Source organism: Vidua chalybeata, chromosome 20 (genome assembly GCF_026979565.1).
Source record: "Vidua chalybeata isolate OUT-0048 chromosome 20, bVidCha1 merged haplotype, whole genome shotgun sequence".
In the NCBI taxonomy this organism is placed as follows: domain Eukaryota; kingdom Metazoa; phylum Chordata; class Aves; order Passeriformes; family Viduidae; genus Vidua; species Vidua chalybeata.
This window is the reverse complement of record NC_071549.1, coordinates 7,748,386-7,767,996: the sequence shown is the minus strand read 5'-3', so window position 1 is coordinate 7,767,996 and position 19,611 is coordinate 7,748,386. Positions and strand designations below refer to the sequence as shown.

Genomic DNA, 19,611 nt, shown 5'->3' with positions numbered 1-19,611 from the left:
AAACAAACACTGGTAGGAAAGAATATTAAATGACAAGAGAACAAAAGCAAAGTGTGAAATGAAAACAAACTCATCTCTTGAGAACACTCAAAACAATTTCCAGCCCAAATACGACTGCTCCTAAAACAGTCACAAAAGTATCTGAAATGTTTGATGTATTTCAAATGAAGCTCATTTTAAAAACAAATAAACCCTCAGAAGACAGTGCTTTGGGCTTGTTCCAGAGACATACATGTTGAACAAAACCCAACTGTCTCCAGTTCCACAGTGTGGATTAGAGAGGTGCCGTGGATCCTTCAGAATAAAGAAGGGGAGTTTGTGTTGGCAAACCACAATAAATCAGCTATTTTTTAGTTATGATCAGGATGGCAACAGAAGCACAACAAAATTAATAAGCTCTGTAAAACAAAGATATTGGAGGCACTTTCCATGTTTCCTTTGACCATGTAAGAAGAGGAAAAATGGCCCAGGCTGAGGCCAACAGTTGATAACAAGTTTAGTTAACAAAAAAGAGGCAGTATCTGTACATTTATCACAACTTACCTGCCAGAGGGAGGTCTGACAGATCTGCATGTCTGGCAATGCCCTTGCTGGCTGGCTTGGCATTGTTATACACAGAATGTCTCTGTGAAACAAAGGTGCAAAAGGTAATTGAAGAAGTATTTGTCATCATGCTTTAACAGGTGAGCAGAAAGAAGAAATTTCTGCTATCTCAAGAGCACAAAGCACATGGAGGGATACAGAAACCTTTCATCAGGGTATCAGCTGCACCTACAGTTGGATAAGTAACTGTGAAAAATAAAAGGACAAAGGGACAATATTTTATCTGGCAATACATTGGTTCCTGAACTACTTCACACTTCTATTTGTATGATTTTTCTCTTGCCAAACACAATTTAAAGTCACAAACCTGGATGCCTGTTCCCAACCCCGACTCTGCTCCCAACACCCTGAGTCATATGTCAGGAGAATTCTTGTCTCTGCAGCCCCAGCACCAGTTTTCAATTAATATCCCATCATCAGGCATCAATACACAGTTCCCAGACCTCATTGGGTAACAGGGAGCACACATCTTGGGAACTTCAACCCCTTGTCTTCCAACTCACGTGCCAGCTCCCTAGTTCAGTGTGATGTTTCTTCTATCTCACTCCCAATAATTGAAACCTCTCTTCTGGTCCATGGTGATAAAAGTTCAGAATTGTATTCCAGAGTTCACATCCATCCACCAAGACCTCTAAGCTGAAGTCAAGACAAACTCACTTTGATCCTTTTTCTTAGGACCACAGCATTTGATGTTCCACAGCAAATGAACAGGTGAGTTTCCCCTTCCCCCTGCCAGCAGATGCTGGAGCCAGCACTGTGTCCACCTCTTGAATCTACAAGGACAGAAGAGCTCCTTGTACCTGCATTGGGGAAACAGCAGCTGCTGGGGCTGTCCTCACTGGAATTCCACTGAGAGGGCTCCTGGGCACCTTCTGAACTGGGATATTTTGTCCACTGCTACCTGCAAGGAAAAATCATGGAAACATCTGGATTTCAAACCCAACTATCACTCTCTTGTCAGATCAGGGAATCACTGTGTAGTGGCATTCCACATTTATGCACCAAGCACTGACAGAAAACACCCATCCAGAAGCAAGAGGCAGATCCTGCTCACTGCTAGAAATTTTTTTACTACAAAGTGCAATGTCCAAATACCTGAGCATCCCAAGTCAAATGACTTTATCAGTGACTTCACAGTGGCTGCAGATTCTGGAGGCGTGGGAGATGCTCTGCTGAGGCAGACCCCTTGCCAGCGGCTGGCTGTGTCTGACTCCAGAGAATCCACCTCTTCAGCTGCCAGCCTGCAAGGCACAAACCACAGCAAAGTCAGGGCCAACGGGAAGTGCAAGCACAGATTAAAGGTCTTCACTGATAGCAAGGCAAATGCAGCAATAAGCAGGTTTTACTGCGATGCCCAGAATATGGACCGCTCTTAGAATATTCAGGTCCTTTTCTTGCAGTGCCTGGCAAACACTAAATCACTGAGTCTGACAAAGTTTTCTGCATTGTTAACTATTTCATCCCCATTCCCAAACCTCACACAGGAAGGAGGATTTTCATTGGAAAATAAAAGCATTTTGATGAGACTTTTGAGTAATTATCAATAATTACCTGAAGATATGTTTTCAATACAACACAGGTGCCAAGGGGCTGCTGTGGCTCTTAGTTTACAGTGAAGAAAGGAACCAAAAGGCAAATACACCTCAGAGTAAAAACTCAAAACTTATCAACAGAGGCATCTGCTAAATAAATGAACTCTCAATCACAATTCATAAGCACTTATACAGGGAATAAAACTTGTAAGTGCTTCATCCTAGCAGACATGGGAAAGCCAAAATCCAATGGCTAGAATGAAGACAAACAAACCAAATAGAAAAGGTTTCATATTTTAACAGGGATGATAAAGAAGTTACTAATTTGAAAAGAAATTCTAAAGTCAAGATAAAGTGCAGGACTTACAGGAAAGCCCAGAGCTGTGTTAAACATCAAATAGAATCCCACAGTGAAAGTTGCTTCTAGGGATATATTTTACATGATACTGCTTAGTGACTTACCTATATTTCTCAGGCAGACTTGGAATGCAATTACCTAGCTTTAGTTTAAGAAAGCTGAAAGCAAATAAAGTCTAGTAATGTAAAAAGAGATTATTTGTACCTCTCCCACCTGCACAGAACCTGCACATGAGCTGCTGAGCAGCAGGTTCTGAGCTATCACATCTCCCTGTATTTACAGTGTTTGATACACACCAAGAGCCACGTGAACACAAAACCAGAAATTATTTCATAAGGTGCCTGGAGGACTCCATCCAGAAAGTGCCTATGGGGTTGAACAATTTCTGTGAGCCAAAAAGAGAAGTCAGAGCTCTTTCCTTTCCCTTTTGCCATCAGAAAATGAAAACGGCTAAAGGGTGTCAGTGAGTAAGAGAATAAGAGTGACTCAAGTTTCTATTCCTGGCAGGGCTTAAGGAGGTGCTGTCTTTAAGCAGACTTTTGCTATTTCTTTAATTCATTGAAGCTCCTTGTGTGCCAGGGGAGCCGGCAGAGGCAGATGGCTGGAGAAAAAGCCATTTCAGTTCCATTCTCCTTTAATCCAATAAGGAGGAAAGGCAGACTGGGGAAGATTCACTGAGCTCTGAAGGAGACAGTGTTTTGCTAGCCTTAAGTTCCAGCCTTGACTTCTTGTTCTGTGGTTCATAAACCATGAACAACAAATCAGCATGTGACAGCATCTGCACCTGAGTTACACAAACCACAAAAGCTAAATGAGCCCTGCAAAGTATGGAGGGAGGATAAATTTCTGCCTCAAGACCCCAAACCACCCAGTGCAATCTATTACATGTTCAGTCTGGCCTTTGACTGCAGAAGGATGCAAACATGTTAAAAAAGAGTAACTAGACCAGCCCCTGTGCCACAGAAGAGTCAATTGAGAATTCAGGTGCCATTATTCTGTCATTATGAGGATTCAAGTGCTGGAGTTACAACCAGTTTCCATTTTTTTAGGATGCTTCCTGTAATCTTCCATCTGTATATTTGTAATAGGCAGCCTGAAACAACCTCCTTGATTGAACACAATCACAACAGAAAAGCAAGGCCTCCCATGCTGCAAACCTTGGCATAAAAGGTAAAAACAGTCCTGAGAGCCACTTGCTTCAACTGAAACAACACATGCCAGCCAACAAGCAATGGAGAGATGAAATTGGTAAGCACTTAACCTTAAAAAGAAAAATCTGTATGACAGGGGGATGCACACGTGTGTACACAGATGGGCTTCTTAAGAGAGAAGCAGAACAGCAAGAGCTTAACTCGCAGTAGCTAATTCAGGAGGACAGTACAGAGCACAAACTAGAAAGCTTAATGATAAACTTCAAACCCAAAATGACTCCTCCTCATGCACAGAATTTCTTCAGCTTAGCACATCTTAGGCCATCCAAGAGACTACACAAGTTCTGCTACAAAAATGAGGGATTTGAACAAAATGTCACCAAGTGCTGTATGCTTTCCTGGAAACAAGAATGAATGGTTCACACAGATAAATGCTGCACGTGCAGCTGGCTGAAGTGGAGCAGCTCCAGGAGGAAGCAGAGCACTGGAGGCCACAAAGGAATTAAAATGTGCAGTCCCTTTCACAAAACCACTGCTGAGTTTCATTCATTCACTGGTGAGAGAAATAGATGCAGAGAGCTTTTCTCTAACAGCAAGAGTGAGTCTCCTTGTTTTCTAAGTTTGAAACATGTGAACAACTGACTGATAACAAGGTTCAAGTCTTTCTGGGCTTAATGTACAGATTTTTGGCAAACTCAGCCTTCTCACGTTTGTAAAATTTCTAAACTGCTCTGATGACTGTTACAGGAGGCCTAAGACCACAGGACCACATTTTCAGAAATAATAACTCCCCAATCTCATCTTTGACACAGTTCCTGTCATTGTGACTCCTCCTGAACTCCAAGGCACACAAAAAAGAAACACACAGCTACTGCTGCACAGAATAGAAGAGAGGCCAAGGGCAGGCAGCAGACAATTCCAAACACTTAAAACATTTATTTGGCACTTCAATGTATATTTCTTAAACATAAAAACCAACATTCAACAGCTGCCAGCACAGCAGAGAAAGGCAACACAAGTGTGCATATATGCAAACACTCCAGTAGCACGGCACAAAGGTGGGGGCCATGCCAAAGCCAGGACATCCTGTGGAATTCTCCACTAGCTCAGCCTGCTCCCAACACCAGGTCCTTGCTAGGTCTTCACATCCAGAAGAAAAGGACAGAAATCCCACAGTCAAAACACAGAATTCCAGTCCTGGAACAAATCGTGAGAATCTCCTGGTAGAGATGGTGATCTGAGTTTTTCCTCAGCATCCATGGAAAGCTCTCTCCAGGTGTCTCCAGCTGCAGAGCTGAACTTCAAGTTCTCCCTGATCATCATATACTTCACCTGAGTTAAAGGCATGAGAACGACTCCTTTCTGAGAGGGTGTTTACTGGGGGCTTGATATGTTCCTTTCTTTTCCTTCTGTTCTCTCCATCTGCAGTTCTTACAGGAGGACAAACCTCGCAGGGAACTTTCCCCGGGAAGGTCACAGCAGGACACACTCCGTGGTTGTCCCTTCCCAGCACCACCGGGTCGGCCGTGCCACCCAGTGGCGAGCGCCTTGTCAATGCAGGAGTGGAAATCTGAAACCAGCAGAGCAGCTGAGAACCAGTGAGTAAATCCGTGTTTTTTGCTGCTGGATTTCAGTGATCTATCAAGTATGTGTGTCTGTATAAACCATCTGCTCTCTTGCATGTATTTAGACACACAGAGATAGATCATAGAATATAATATTACATGGAGAATTTATGTATATGCCATTAAATTTTACAAATCAGACATACACACTCAGGGTAATTTTTGCTTAAGGTTAAAATGGCATGTTTGAATGCCTGTTTTGAGGAAAATAGCCCCATCCCTCCAAAATAAAGTTCCCAGTTATTTCAGATCCCCAAATCTCTGTGATTACTTCTTATGGCTTAGCTGGCTTTAGAGTAATTCAGAACTTCTTCTGCCTCCTGGTGTCTTCTGAAGAGAGAAGCCTTCTGAAACAAAGAGAGAGGCTCTTGCCCATGGGGAAGAGGTGGACCTGAGCATTCACACTTTGCAATACACTTGAATTTTGCAGGGTAATAAAAAAACCAGAGGTGCTTTCTTGTATTGAAACTTCCCCTTTTCAGCTGGGAGTTGAAGGCAAGTCCTACAGTGTCTCACAGGCCTGGCTGTGCCTCCTTTCAGGGCTGTGTTAGCTGGCAGAGATCAGGCACCTGTGGAGAGACACACAGCAGTTGGGGAGGTTATGGAAAGCCACACCATGCCCACCCCGAGGTACAGCTCTCTATTTTACATCATCCCATCATCTCTAAATTAGGGGGAGTCAGGGAAATGTCAGTGGTGTGGCTGGGACAGGTAAAGGAGCACCTTAACACTACTAATTTGGCTTTAAGACACGGTGAGCAATAACAGTACAAAACACAGAATAAATCTGTGTTGCTCAGATAGGAAGAAATTCATTATTTACAGCCAGGGAATTAATGTAGGACAGGGATGGTAGTGTTCCTGGCTTTCCTCTCCTCTGCTCATTTCAGATTATTCATTCAAAAGGGTACATGGACCCATCCAGGCAGCTGAGCTGCTCTACCTCAGCCAGAGTTTCAGGGTCCCTGCACTAGAGGGGATGGAATAGCTTCAGCCAATGTAAAAAAAACCAAACCCACCAGGAACTCCCTAAAAAACCCAACCCCCCCACCAAACAACTGTGAGGAGCAAACAAACACTGCTTTGAGAGCCCTGCTCTGCCATCCTCCTTTGCTTGCTGTGAGAGCAGAGTGAACTCTCAAACCTCTGTGAGACAGAACAGCTGCAAACACAGGCACAAATGAGCAGCACATCAGCACATACAGACTGACAGCAGGGTTTAATACACAGAGTACAAGCTCATTTCCAGGAGAAAAGCATGTGACACTGCCATGCTGTGGCATTGGAGACTTTAGGAGGAAAAACAGAAGCAAATTAGTGGGATGCATCACAATCTTCAGTTTAGGCTTCCGTTTGAAGATTTGGTTAATTTTTTTATTATTCTAAGAAGTCGCTCATTTAATTACAGATTTCATTTCTCTAAGTACTACTCCTGGCCCAACTGTCTTCCCTCCATGTTCTTAGTTCAAGGCACAAAATGCTTTAGTGTCAAAATAATTTTGACAATTTGAAGCCAAAGAGTCAAAACAAGACCTTGAAACTTTTACTCAGGATCTTATCCTGTCTGGATTTGAAAAATTCCAAGGATGGAGACTATTTAACTCAAATTTCCACTACCTGTGAGGAGACAGCTACAAAACAGTGGATTGTAAGCTTCTGCATTTTAGTGCAGAGAAATAATTAGGATGTAAAAATCATAGAAGACTGCCTGAAGCATGGGTTAATGAATTTGTAGTTTCACCAATACTAACTTGGGACAAGTTAACTCCTTTTCCCTTATTTCATTTGATCGATGCTTGTCCAACCTCCCCCCCAACATTCTCAGTCATAGAATTAGACATTTAATCTGTGTTAAAGATGCCCTTGGGAGGCTCTTACCTTCATTCAGTTGAACTCTGATGACCTCATCAGGATTTTTTCTGCAAGTTCTTGGGCTGATCCTAAACCAAAAATGACTTTTTGTCTGATTAGAAGAACGTAACGGTGAAATCAAACTTGGAGGCAGGAACTCAGGCAGCCACAGGCAAACATTAAAATGGCAGGATGTCGTAGGAGATAAATTGGCTTCAAGATGAATTTATGAGGTGGAGCCTAATGACCCTCAAGAGATGGCTGAGATTTTGCCAAAAACCTTTGAGTAGCAAGCTCTTTGGAAGGTACATTTTCCAATAAGAGCTTAAAAATCAGACAAGAAACTTTCACTAGGGACTGTCAGACATTCAGCTGAGCGTGCAGCTGCTCAGCATTAGCAAACATGAGGAATACTTTATAGACTCTGTTAAAGTATCATGCTACAAACTGCTTCCACCAGTGCTGAGCACACATCAAAATCACCACAGGCACCAGAATCCACTGCTGATTCTGAGCAGTGGCATTTGTGAAAGCTGACAAAGTGATGATGAGAATACCCCCAGAATTTCCTAGGTGAAAGAAGCCAAGGTGCTGGGGGAGACAGAGACCTCAGGAACGCAAAAATATCTGGAAGTGTAGAACTGGCTCTCAGCAGGAGCTTTGGCGACTTCAGGAATTTGTTTCATAGGTCAGTAGAGCTTTAAAATTCCAGTGTTTAGCTGCTGATCACTGGTTTGTTTAGACAGGGACTTCCCCAGGCTTCATTATGTTCCCCATACCACTCAGTACAGACATTTTGCACACTCTGAGAGTCAAATTACTTATCCTGACAGATGCAAAATTTGGTTTTGTTACCTGCCTTTGAAAGAGAATCAATATTGCCCACTGCAGACAGCACATCTGGCTCCATGACCAAGGCAATACTCAAAGCAAGCTACAGAGAGTCAACATGACACAGAGACAGACACATCCATGTGTGTGTGACACAGAGGGAGACACAAAAGCCAAAACTGACTTCATTAAATACATGCCTGAACACTTCCTCCTGGAACTACAGCTGTATGGATTCTGGGGTTTCAATTTAAAAAGGAGTATTTGCAGCTCAGGCTTCTTATACCAAAGAGCTGATCATGTTCCTTACAGATGGAAGATAAATACTCCAGTTTGCAAATTAGCAGGTCATCTTCTATTCATTTGAAGTACTACCAAATATATCTTAAAAGCCAAAATAATACAGAGGGGAAGCTATGAGAGTATGATTCCCCACCCTCATATAGGAACCCTGCTTTCAACAAGAGAAATTTCATTAAGAACAAATTAGAAATGGAAACAGAGCCCAGAACCTTAAGTACTGTCTGGTAATCATTTTGTCTGAGAACATGGTCTGTAACAGCTTTTCTTTGCATCCACTTGGGACTCTGCTAATAAAACTGGAGCCTAAAAACATTCCTTTATTTTCTCAAAAGAAGTTTTTCTGTTTGTTCAATCCAAGCATTCTGATCCCTACACCTCCACAAAAAACCGCTCCCATGTTTTTAGTCCCATCTACTGTACGGCTGCTGTGGAAACTCCTGAATGGAAAATAAACGAGCAAATAAGTGCAATGTAGAGCTGGACTGTTACTTCACCTGAAAGAAATTACAGGATTCACCCTGTTCCTGTAGCCATTCTGCCAATGGCCATGAATTTACCAGGAGAGAGATTAAAAGGCAAAATCTAGAGGAGTAAAAGTAATTAACACATATTTCTGATGAAGAGATGACTGCTTGTGTTACTTTGTATTTCTTCATTGACTTCCCTCAGGTTAAGAAGTTCTCTTCTGGAATACCTGTAGCCAACCAATCCTTCCACAGATGGTTTAATACAGCTGCACAGAGTTATAAAGGCATCACCATGTTGAGACTAAAGCTATCAGAGGATATTGGCAATTATTACTACTTAATATTTGCTGATTAAAACCTTCATAGCTTAGTTGACAGAACTAGACTGCCAAAAAGAAAAAGAACAGAAACATCTTAGAGTAAGAGACAACAAAATCTCCCAGAAGAGTTACAAACAGACGAGATGCACATCCAAGCCAGCAAATAGTTACTGACAAAGCACTGTTTGCATGCGTGTTAGCAGGCACACAGATCAAGTCTTGGCTTTGGTAAATGGTAAACAACCAACCTGCTGCTGCCCTTCACTTCATCCAGCTCCTTCTGCAGCCTGGCACTCTTCTCCTCCTCCTCCTGCAGCTTCCTCTTCACCACACGGAGCTCCTGCTGAGCTTCACACTTAATGTCATTGGCTACAACCACTGCAGTCTGCAGGTCAGCCTGGAAACGCCTCCACTCCTCTGTGTCCTCCTGGAAGGAGCAATCAGAACCCCAAACTGCTGTAAAAATGCACCCACTCGAGCTGAACACTTAGTTATTGATCTCTATTGCAGTGATCACAAGCAACCAGGATTTTCTCACAATTTTAAGGCGGTGCTGGGTCAAACTGAACACTTGCCTCTTTATAGTACCAAAAATATTGCCAAAGAAACTCATGCTAAGCTTTCCACTCCAATTGCCAAGAAGTCCAAAGTGAAGAGAATGAAGACTTAAAGGCTGCACAAAGAATTTCTGCTCTTGTTCTAGGGAAACACAATGCCAGTATTGCAATAAAAGCTCAGCTTAGCTTTGTCTTGGAGCTTAAACCTTACCTTCATCTGCTTAGTCAGAGCTTTCAGCTGCCTCTCTGTATCTTGTTTTTGTTCTTCCAGCTTCATTGCTTTACCTAGGAATGATAAAAAAGTTCATTAACCACATCAGGGCAACAGTGAAAGTGAGAATGGAAGGGCAGAGCAGCTGATTTGGTTTTGCTTCTGGAAATGCCACTAAAATAGACTAAACTGAATTAAGACACTACCAATGACCAGGAATGGAACCAACTGTAGATCTGGTGCTCAGGCATCTCTAAAATATGTCATTATTTTCAGGTATTAAACCAGACTGAAATTTAAACAATCCCACGTGGATTCACTTGCTCAGCACACACATCCCGAGGGATCACTGATGTGAGGAACAGCCACTGGTTCCACCAGGTGGCAGCTCCCAGCTCCCCATCCACAGCAACCTCGACTTCACTGCTCTTCCCAGTGCTCTGCCCTAAAAACTCTTTATTAGAAGTCCAGTAATTCCAATTTCTGTAATGGGTAATACTTCCTTCACTGAACAATGAGGCTTGGAGACTGTCTCTAATGTCTCATCTATAGCACTCTCTGATAAATAGTACTTTTATGCATGAACAGAAGGGAATATCCAAAACTGGAATATTTGTAAAGGTCAGACCTCCTCCTCCCTGTTGCAGCCATAATTTAGCCCTGCAAATAAGCTCACTTCAATCCTTTTTTCCAGCTCCACCTACTTTCTAGGTCACTGATGAGCTGGTTGTTGTGGAGTTTTATAGCACGATGTTGTTCCACCTGGTCTTCCAACTCAAAAATGGTCTCCTTCAGGTTTTTGATATCTGCTTCATTCTCTGATGTCTTCTCCTGCAGCTTCTGGCTGGTTCTGCTCAGCTGCTCAGCCTGTCGGTCACACACCTCCTTCAGCTGGCCATACTCATTCTCAGCCTGGGAGGGAAGAAAAAAGGTGCAAGTTTGTCCTTATTTCTTAGGAGATGTCACTGATTAGAGACTTTACTGGGCACCTTGTGGATTTAAGCATTGTGTACACCCAGTTTCAATGAAAATGAGAGTCTCAGGAAGCAGAGATGAGCGATGAATGTCAGTTTTCTTTCCTGGCAATAAAGATAATACAAGATGCTGCAAAGGAAATGAAATTTTCTATATGATGATCACAATTCCAAACCAATCTCTGCAGTCAATGAAGGGAGAGGAATTATATTCCCGGAAATCTCCACTTCTATTTCTGTAGCACATTATGAAAGTGATATCACTGCCTTAGGGCCAGGCTGATGATCAGTCCATCCACACTAACAATTTGCTGCTTTTACCATGTGCATTTTCAATGGACTGTGAAAACACACACAGCAGAGCCAGCTACTGCAGATAAGTGTATTTCTGAGTATGGGACATCTGGAATTACTGAAGGGGGAATCTGCTGCACTTCAGTTTGTTGGCTCAGCCCACTGATCAATGCTTCCAGGTTTGAGGGGAGCTCTCTGACTAGGAACAAGTTATGGAAAAGGTGCAGGCTGCCAATTCAGTGAGCAGCACTGGCACAGCCTCACTGCAGGGCAGCCTTACAGAAGCCTGTGGTCTTGTTTGGGTGTCACAAATAGCCAATGATTCAAAACAGCTTAATTTGACGGAAGGGAAGAGTAAAAAGAGGGAAATCTGTGGTTTCCAAACCAAGCAATAAAAAGTTTGGTACAGAGTCTGAGCACTCAGCAGTTTTTCATTTATTCTTCATGACCTGCAGCTCCAGAAAGCACTTGGGAAAAGTGGAGGAAAGCTTCCTCTACTAACTCCATTTGCTGTGGTCACCTATTTTAGCTGAAAGGACATCTGGATTTTCTAAATCTCTCAAATCACGGAGGTGCTTTTTGGCAATGCTCTCTTCATCTGCAGCCAATTTTATCATTCTTCTCCTGCTCCCCTCCCCAGACAGGAAAGGCTGCACACTTTCACTCCTTCTGCAGCACTGGGACATAATCACTCCTTGTGCTTTATTAACACTTGTTGAATGATGGCTCACACTGCAGCTCCTCTGAACAGCCAGAATCACACAGAAAACAGGGACAGTAACTTGCTTAACCTTGTTTGGAGCAAAACTTTGAACTCACAAATGAAGTAAATTGTTCTAATTTTTTTTTTAATGTTACTTTACCTATCCCAAACCAGAGCATTTCTTTCCTTTGTAAAAATATTTGTTTTATGAAAATGATCTCATCTGGAGCTTGATGTTGCTGTGACTTGTTGCTGCCCCAATCAGCTTCCCTGAGCATTAATTCATGTCCTTGTGTTCTCATGACCAATGACACCTACACTTCACTGCTAATTAATTGTGATTCATTATTCAGAATTTAATATTCACAGCTAACTATTTATGCCCTTCTCTTCATCTGATTAGCAAGTGATTTACACTATTTGTTCACACCATATCAAAGTACTTTTTATTGATCTGCTCTTTGCTCCAATTCTGATAGACACAGTTCTATTTACTGAAAGAGTAAATTCTACAGAAGATATTAGGACAAAATAGTTATGAATTTATAAATACAGATATGCCAATAGTTATTTCTGAGAAAATATGGGTAGAGCAGCAGAAACTGAGACAATATCATATAATGCCAGCTTCTACTAACAGCTAATCATACAATTTAAATCCTGGAAACTTGCAATCAACAGCTCTATAACAATGTAAGGACCAACCTATTTGTGAAAGGACAGAAACAACCACTTTATTTTAGAGCTGTTACTGTTTTACCTTAGACAGCAGCCCCTGAATGTGCTTCAGTTCACTGTTTGCCTTCAGCAGCTCTTGTTTCAGCTCAGTGCAAGAGGCTTCTAACTGGGCCTTTTCTGCATGGGCTACTTTGAGCATCTCCTGCACCTCAGAGTTGTCAGAGGTGCAGCCCATCACGTTGATTTCTGCAGCCTTTTGTTTCTCATTCTCCAGCTGAGTTTTGAGAGAGCCATTCTCAATTTTCAGACCTTCCAAAGCAATTTTACAGTCCTCCAGACTTTTTGTCAGCGTGCTGTTGCTCTGCTGTTCCACTTCGAGAAGTTTAAGCAGCTTCTCATTTTCTTCTCTCAGGCTTTTTATCACCTGCTGGGCATCCTGATGCTCCCTTTCTAAGCTTCGCAGGCTGCTGGTTAACTGTTGCTGAATGTTGAGCAATTTCTCTCTTTCAAATTGTGCTTTTTCAAGAACTTCTGCACATTTCTGTTCCAGTTCAAGGACCTTCTCCTCTTGAGCTTCATTCTTGGATCGCTCTTGGAGGAGAGTCATGAGCTTCTCATTTTCCTGGCTCAGCTGCTCGGCTCTATCTCTGTGCTGACGGAAGGAAGTCTCCAGGAGAGCTTTCTCTTCCACCAGCTTCTCATTTTCTGTTGTCAGCTCCTGCACCATTTGCTGCTGATCCGACAGCTCCTGCAAAGTGGCCTGCAGCTCTTCTGCTGTGCTGTGGTGATTCTCCTCCATCTTTTGTATTCTCTCTGTAAGAGATGCCACAGAGAGGTCGCTAATATTGTTTGGAGAACTTCCTGCAGTGGAGCACTTGGAGCCTTTGAAGTGGTTGCTGCTGGTGGATGCTGGCCTGGAAGGTACATCTGCTATGTGCTCGAAGTCGGACGCGTCGGGGGACAGGGAGGCTTTGGTGACATCGCTGCTGGAAGAGCCGGAATTGCGCAGGGCACCGCCGTTCACGTGCTGCCTGTGCTCCTCCGCTTCGCCCCTCGACGCATTCTTGGATGGGCTTCCAAAACTCGACTCTTGGGTAGTTGGGGTTGGGAGGCTGCTGTCGCCTCCGCTGCTTGTGGTTGTGTCTGAGAGAGGGGAGTTCTCCAGATAAAGCAATTTCTCTTTCAAAGCACGGTTTTCTTCTCCCAGGCTAGCAAGCTCTTTTTGGAAAGTCCTGTTTTTCTCCTGAAGGGTCCTTATTAATGGATCTATGTCAACAGGTGATACTGTTTCTAAATTTTGGTTGGAAGCACCCATTCCTTCAGCATTGAGTGACCCTTTCTCTTTGCATTTCTTCAACTCACAACGAAGTTTGGTAATTTCAGAATCTTTCGTCTTTGCTTCTGCCAGGAGTTCTTTAACCTGAGATTCCAGAACAGCCTTGTCACCAGTTTCATTCTCTTGCTTGGACTTGCTGGTGGGGCGCACGTGTTTGGTAGGAGTTGGTGCACCAGAAGAGGTGGGGCTGGGCTGTGTTTTCCTGGTGTTGGCTTGACCACGCAGCACAGCTCTCTCCCTGGACACGGATGAGGACAATTCCCGGGGTGCTGGGATCCCCGTGCGCTTCGCAGCCGAAACTGCTCCTTGAGGAACAGGGGATGAAGCAAATTTGAGTTAGTGCACAAAGAAAACAAGTTTCACAACAACAATGCTGGAGCCTAGAGCAGTCCTGGAAAAAACCACCTGAGTGTTTGAATAGGTTTAGTCATGACTGACTGTGTGGATTCATGTTTCAAAGGCTTGTATTATTCTGCATTTCTTCCTTTCCCATCCCCTGCAAAGGAACACAGCCTGGTAAACTGTTTCCCAGTGTAATTATATACTACGTAAATGCTGCAATACATGAGCTACAACCCCCTATTAATTATATTGATGTAAAGATAAAAGGGTATTAATTATTTGAAAGTAAAAGTTCTTCACACTACTTTGTAAAATGCTGGATCTAATCTTAGTCATTTCTGAGGAAATGTTCAGTAACTTAAGAAAAGATACTGTCTTTGAAAAAAATGTACTTTTATCACACACAAAACTATTTGCATTATACTCTATTTAAGCAGATCACCACAAAAGAAGGACTGAAACTTTTATGCTGAGCACAGATTCAGTGAAATATAAAACTCTTCTGGCACTTCCAACACTAAGACAATTGTGCGGCTGCAGCTTCGAGCAGAGACGGAGGAGAGATTTTCCATGTTCTAAATTCCCATCCTCTTATGGAAGAAGAGCAAAAGGAGCTTAGAGAGTTGATGCTGTTCTGTTCAGTTGTTGGTTGGGCTTTTTCCCCACCAACAATGCAAACCATTATGTGACTACAAGGGAAATGAAGTTTATGAGTTGTTGATTTTCATCTTTCAAAGCTCTCTTGAAATACAGGACCCCAGGCACTGAAGAAACAATAAGAGCCATCTGAACCATAGAAGTTGTAACAAGCTGGTTAAAGAAAAGAAGCTGGTTCAAAGGGCAGGTATGACATGCCACTGCAAGTGACAACACCGTGAATTTAAGAAAATCCTCCCGAAAATTCAGGACCTTATTCAAAAGGAAAAGCCCTAAAGTACAGGATCATAAAGTGTGGAGATGGGGCACAATGAGGAGATGGTGTCCAATGAAGCCACATAAACAGGATGTAAGAGCGAGTTATGCAAACAGAAAGGGCTAGTGAGCCAGTGTTTGCAATAAAAACAACTTCCAGAAGGACTCTGGGGGGAAATCCTAGAATGAATTCCATCTCCCCACATTCGGGAGGCTCTTTGCTGACACACATGTGCAGCATCCACAAAAATCAAACAGCATTATGAGCAAAGGAGAGCAGACTCCCTGCCTTACACAGCAACCTTGGAAGGGTTAACATTAATACCACCCCGTTTGCTCAGCATCTCTTTTGAAGAATGCACTGGGTTTATAAAGCCCACACAAACAGGAGCCCCTCCTCTCCCCCCCCCTCAAACACACACACTCTGCAGCAGCACAATAAACACCCCCAGACAAAGAGCAGCTGAAGAAAAGCCCCCTGAACTCGGCGCAGCGCTGGCAGGAGAACACAGAGAGCCTCTGTCATGGCAGGGGCACGGTGAGGCCAGAGACAAAGGCTCCAGTGTTTTGGGGAAGAGATACAGGGACAGCCAGGCCCACACAGCTTCATTCAGTCACCTACAGCTGGAGGGGACAGCACAGCTCCGGGATCTCCGGTGGAAAGCACCAGGAAAGCAGAGATGGGAATTCTCCTTGTCAGAGCCCAGGCCCCGGCTCATGGATCATCCCATTCCCAACCCAGCTGCCAGGATCTGGCACCCATAAAACCTACTCAGAGTGAGCTCAGCACATGAGCAGAGCTCGTGGTGTCCATGCAGCCAACACCAGGAGATGAAGGACAGGAGGAAAACAAAGGACCACGATGTGACGTGACTTCCAGCAGAGAAACCCCAGCTCAGCACAGCCCCTCCCTGCTCAGAGAGAGGCACAGGTGAACCCCAGGTGGGAAAGCACTTGAATGCATCCTGACCATGGAACAGGACAAGTGTCCAGCATAAAGCAGCAGTTTTCACACAAGCTGCAACCATACTACACTTTAAGATGTAAAATCCACATTACAAATGATCAGAGATGTTCTTGAATGGAGCCTAAGGGGTGATTTAAAGCCTTCTGCATGTCCTGGGCTTTTATTCAATCTGAAAGGGTTTTCTACCTTTCACACAAAATTTTATGACAAAAGTAAGTGCTCTGAAAAACTTTTTTAATGCCCAAACCGGTTCAATAACATGACTGTCAACTGGTCAGTATGTGACTAAGCAGTATTCCATAAATAGTGGGTGGTATTCTGTACATTATAATAAATAATGAGGCAATTACACATTCGTACAAATTGCTTGACACTAAGGAAACCACCTTTTCCTAGGAGATATGCTGCACTTGTAGTGATGCCAGCATCTTTCTAATCACCACCAGATGACAATTGCAACATGATCCTGAGCAATGGAAGACATATACATAAGGATAACAATTAATGATATTTAACTGGGATTATCTGTACTCCACCAGTTTGCCAACCTGTGCAGGCTTACTCAATGTGCCTTGTATTTTGCAAGACTCCACGCTCTGCTGACTTGTTCTGTCATAAATCACGAGGCATTTGCTAGCCATCAATAACCATTAACCAACTTGGTTTTTTCATGATGTAGAAAGACTTGCATATTCTCCTCACTCCACTTTCCACAAGCACCACACGATACTAAAAAGTCACAAGGAGTGCCAAAAAAAAAAAAAAAAGGGAAAAGTTCTAAGTGCATATGTTGATCACAAAACACCAAATCAAGTATAAACACTATTTTAAAGTCTATTTTATGGGCAAGCCCCCTCTGAATGACCTTGGAATTGAGCAGTGTAGTGGTTGCCAATGACTGCCAAGCCACAGCCCGAGGCTCCACAGTCAGGAGCTGCACTGAGGGCTGGGCAAGTCCCCCGGTGACCTGATTAACTGGCCCCCAGTCTGGTGATGGGCTGAGGGAGACTCCAGACAGACACATGCCTCCATCCAACACTGCCCTGATTGCTGCTGCTGCTTTCAGTGGCTGAAATCACACAGAACTTCACTGCCTGGCCAGTGCTGCTGGTTTTGAGAGGGGAGAGAAAAACAATCAGCCCTGAATCTCAGTGGAGGTCACCTCATCACTGTGTTCCTCACCTGGGTGCCCAGTAAGAACGTCTCCATTTTCAGCCTTACTTTCTTTTTGTGAGGCATTAAACCATAACAATAAATAGAACTTCTAATTCTCCAAGTGCTTTAAAATTACCACCTATTTAACTGAAATCCTCTGAAATACATAATTAAGTTTAAGCTACAGGACAGGGAAGCAGAGAGAAATGAAACACCTCACCCAAGGTCACACTAAATCAGGATTAGGAACAGGGTTCATACCCTGCTGTGGAGCTTTCCATGCACCACTTGCTGCCAGGGAGCACTCCCTGACTTCCCACTGGTGTCAAAAGCCAAAGTATCACTTTAATGAGATAAAAGTTGATCCCTTGAGATGATCTTTTGACATTTTAATCCCATTTTCAACACAACTACAGCGTTTCTTGAAGAAGCATCAGGATTACTCCTCAGTTTTTCTACATCATATTCCATTTCTGATCTGAGCTCTCAGCACCTTCCATAGGGACATCCATAACCAGGAGAAAATGGACTATGAACACTTCCCAATCCTCCAAGCTGAAACACAGGATTGTTGTTCAGAAGTAACAACAGACAGCACACCCAATGTAATTACACTGGTAGCAGGCTAAGGGGATGTAGGAGGCAAACATTTTACCAGTCACAGGGGGACAGGTGTGACAGTATGGAATGAAGATTCAATATATTTATCTGCCTTCGGATTCCATGTGCTCTGAGATAGCACATATCACTGCAGTAAAGCATTAGCCTTGAATTTACATTTCTTTTACCTGACCCTTAATTATACTAACAGTTCAAACACCTGCTTCCCCAGTCCCAGAGAGGAATAATGTCACTTGGGAAGTGACAACATTTGACTACATAAACACCTTTAAAACTGTTTTAATTTCTGCCTTGAATCTATTTTTTAAAACTGGAGTCAATACAAAATGATTTGCCTCTGGCCTTTGTCCCATTTGTGTCCCACAACCTGCCCTTTTCTTAATCCTTCCCTCCACCAACATATTAATAACCCAAAGGTTAATGCCATGGCCTTCTGCTGTTCCACAGTGGTGTTAACAGGGTATGTTCCATTTAGTACCTTATTCCTCAATTTTAATCCTCTCATCTCTTAGGCAAACAACAATAAAAACACATTTTTTTCCCTTCAACATATTCAAAATTCCACGTAATTCACTGTTCCATAGTTTCAGTAGGTACTAAGCCTCCTGCACCATCGATGTAATTTAAGCACTGATCACCGAGTCATCTCACAAAGCATTTCAGTCATGTACGACTAAAGCACGGAGACAGATGCAGCTTTGGTGTGATGTTTTTAAACAATGGATACCTTATTTGAATTGCAAGGGCGGGATAACTAACAAGAACTAAAAGCAAGCTATTCATAGCGTGCTGCAAGTCATACATTTCAGAAAGGCAAACTGTTGCCTGCAGACAAGTTTGTCCTCTCACGAGGGATGTTGAAGCTCTCTCATTCCAGCTCCTGCTTTTGCAACAGATCAGCAATTTTACTGTCCCGTGTCTGTCATCCCTAAATCCACCTCAGAAAGGACAGTGCAAGAAGAGATTGGAAAAAGAAATTAAGGACTAACTATTCAAAGCCTCCCTGGAAACAGAAGACAGAGGTGGCTCTGTCATTCTGGAATTCTGTCCTCACATGCCAGGATGTTTTAATAAAATTTCTCATCTGGACAGAACTCCTGAGCATCAGAGAGAAAAGTGGTTCCTTGAGGGAAAGGTCAGTATAAATCAAGTATAAATCAGTATAAATCAAGGACTGGAAGCATTTAGCACCATGGCTAAGTAAAGGAAATATTAACAGCCCACACTTGCACAACAAATAAAAAGAATTATTAAACCACCCCACACAATTTTACTGTGCTCTGGCACTTGTAGTTTAGCTGAAATATGTTCTTTTATCAATTCTGGCTTTCAGCTCATCCTCTGGCTGTGACTTCAGCAAATCCTGGACTCGAGAGCACTTCCTCAGGCTTTGCCAGGATGTGCTGAGGATCCAGAGCAGCACCAGGAACACACAGCCAGGCCTGGCAGGCAGATACCTGCCCTGGGAAAGGTCCTGGCACCACTTTCACTTTCTCAATAAAACAAACCTCAGTAAAACAATACTCACAGGAGTATCTTAATTTCATCTGGTTTATGACATCTGGTCTATGACACCAACATTCAGCTGTCTAGTGCCATTTCAGATGAACTTTAGGTATATTTCAAATACCTTCACTGCACTCTAAGATTTGGCAGCACTTGTAGGAGACTTGTCCCTTGCTCCAGAGGCAGACAGAGCAACTGGGATGTCTGAAGACACCTGAAGTTCCACCAGACATTGAACTGAACAGGCAGACTCTTCACAGATTTACAAAGCAATGTTAGAAGGCAGAGAACAGCAGCTTTCTGGTGCTACATTC

General features: G+C 43.1%; 1 protein-coding gene across 9 annotated transcripts in view; it reads right to left on the bottom strand.

The window, feature by feature from the left end:
- SPECC1 (sperm antigen with calponin homology and coiled-coil domains 1) overlaps positions 1-19,611 on the bottom strand; it is an 87,656-nt gene that overhangs the window by 22,390 nt on the left and 45,655 nt on the right. For 7 of the 9 annotated variants that reach the window (XM_053961154.1, XM_053961151.1, XM_053961153.1 and 4 more), the window contains 7 exons: positions 12,541-14,099; positions 10,514-10,721; positions 9,810-9,883; positions 9,290-9,468; positions 1,699-1,844; positions 1,404-1,504; positions 544-625 (listed from right to left, as the gene is read on the bottom strand). In XM_053961154.1, coding sequence (XP_053817129.1) covers positions 544-625; positions 1,404-1,504; positions 1,699-1,844; positions 9,290-9,468; positions 9,810-9,883; positions 10,514-10,721; positions 12,541-14,099 — 2,349 coding nt within the window. Of the gene's footprint in view, positions 1-543; positions 626-1,403; positions 1,505-1,698; positions 1,845-4,560; positions 5,839-7,147; positions 7,210-9,289; positions 9,469-9,809; positions 9,884-10,513; positions 10,722-12,540; positions 14,100-19,611 lie in introns of those variants that run through there. The other 2 variants (XM_053961158.1, XM_053961159.1) reach the window with 2 other exon arrangements.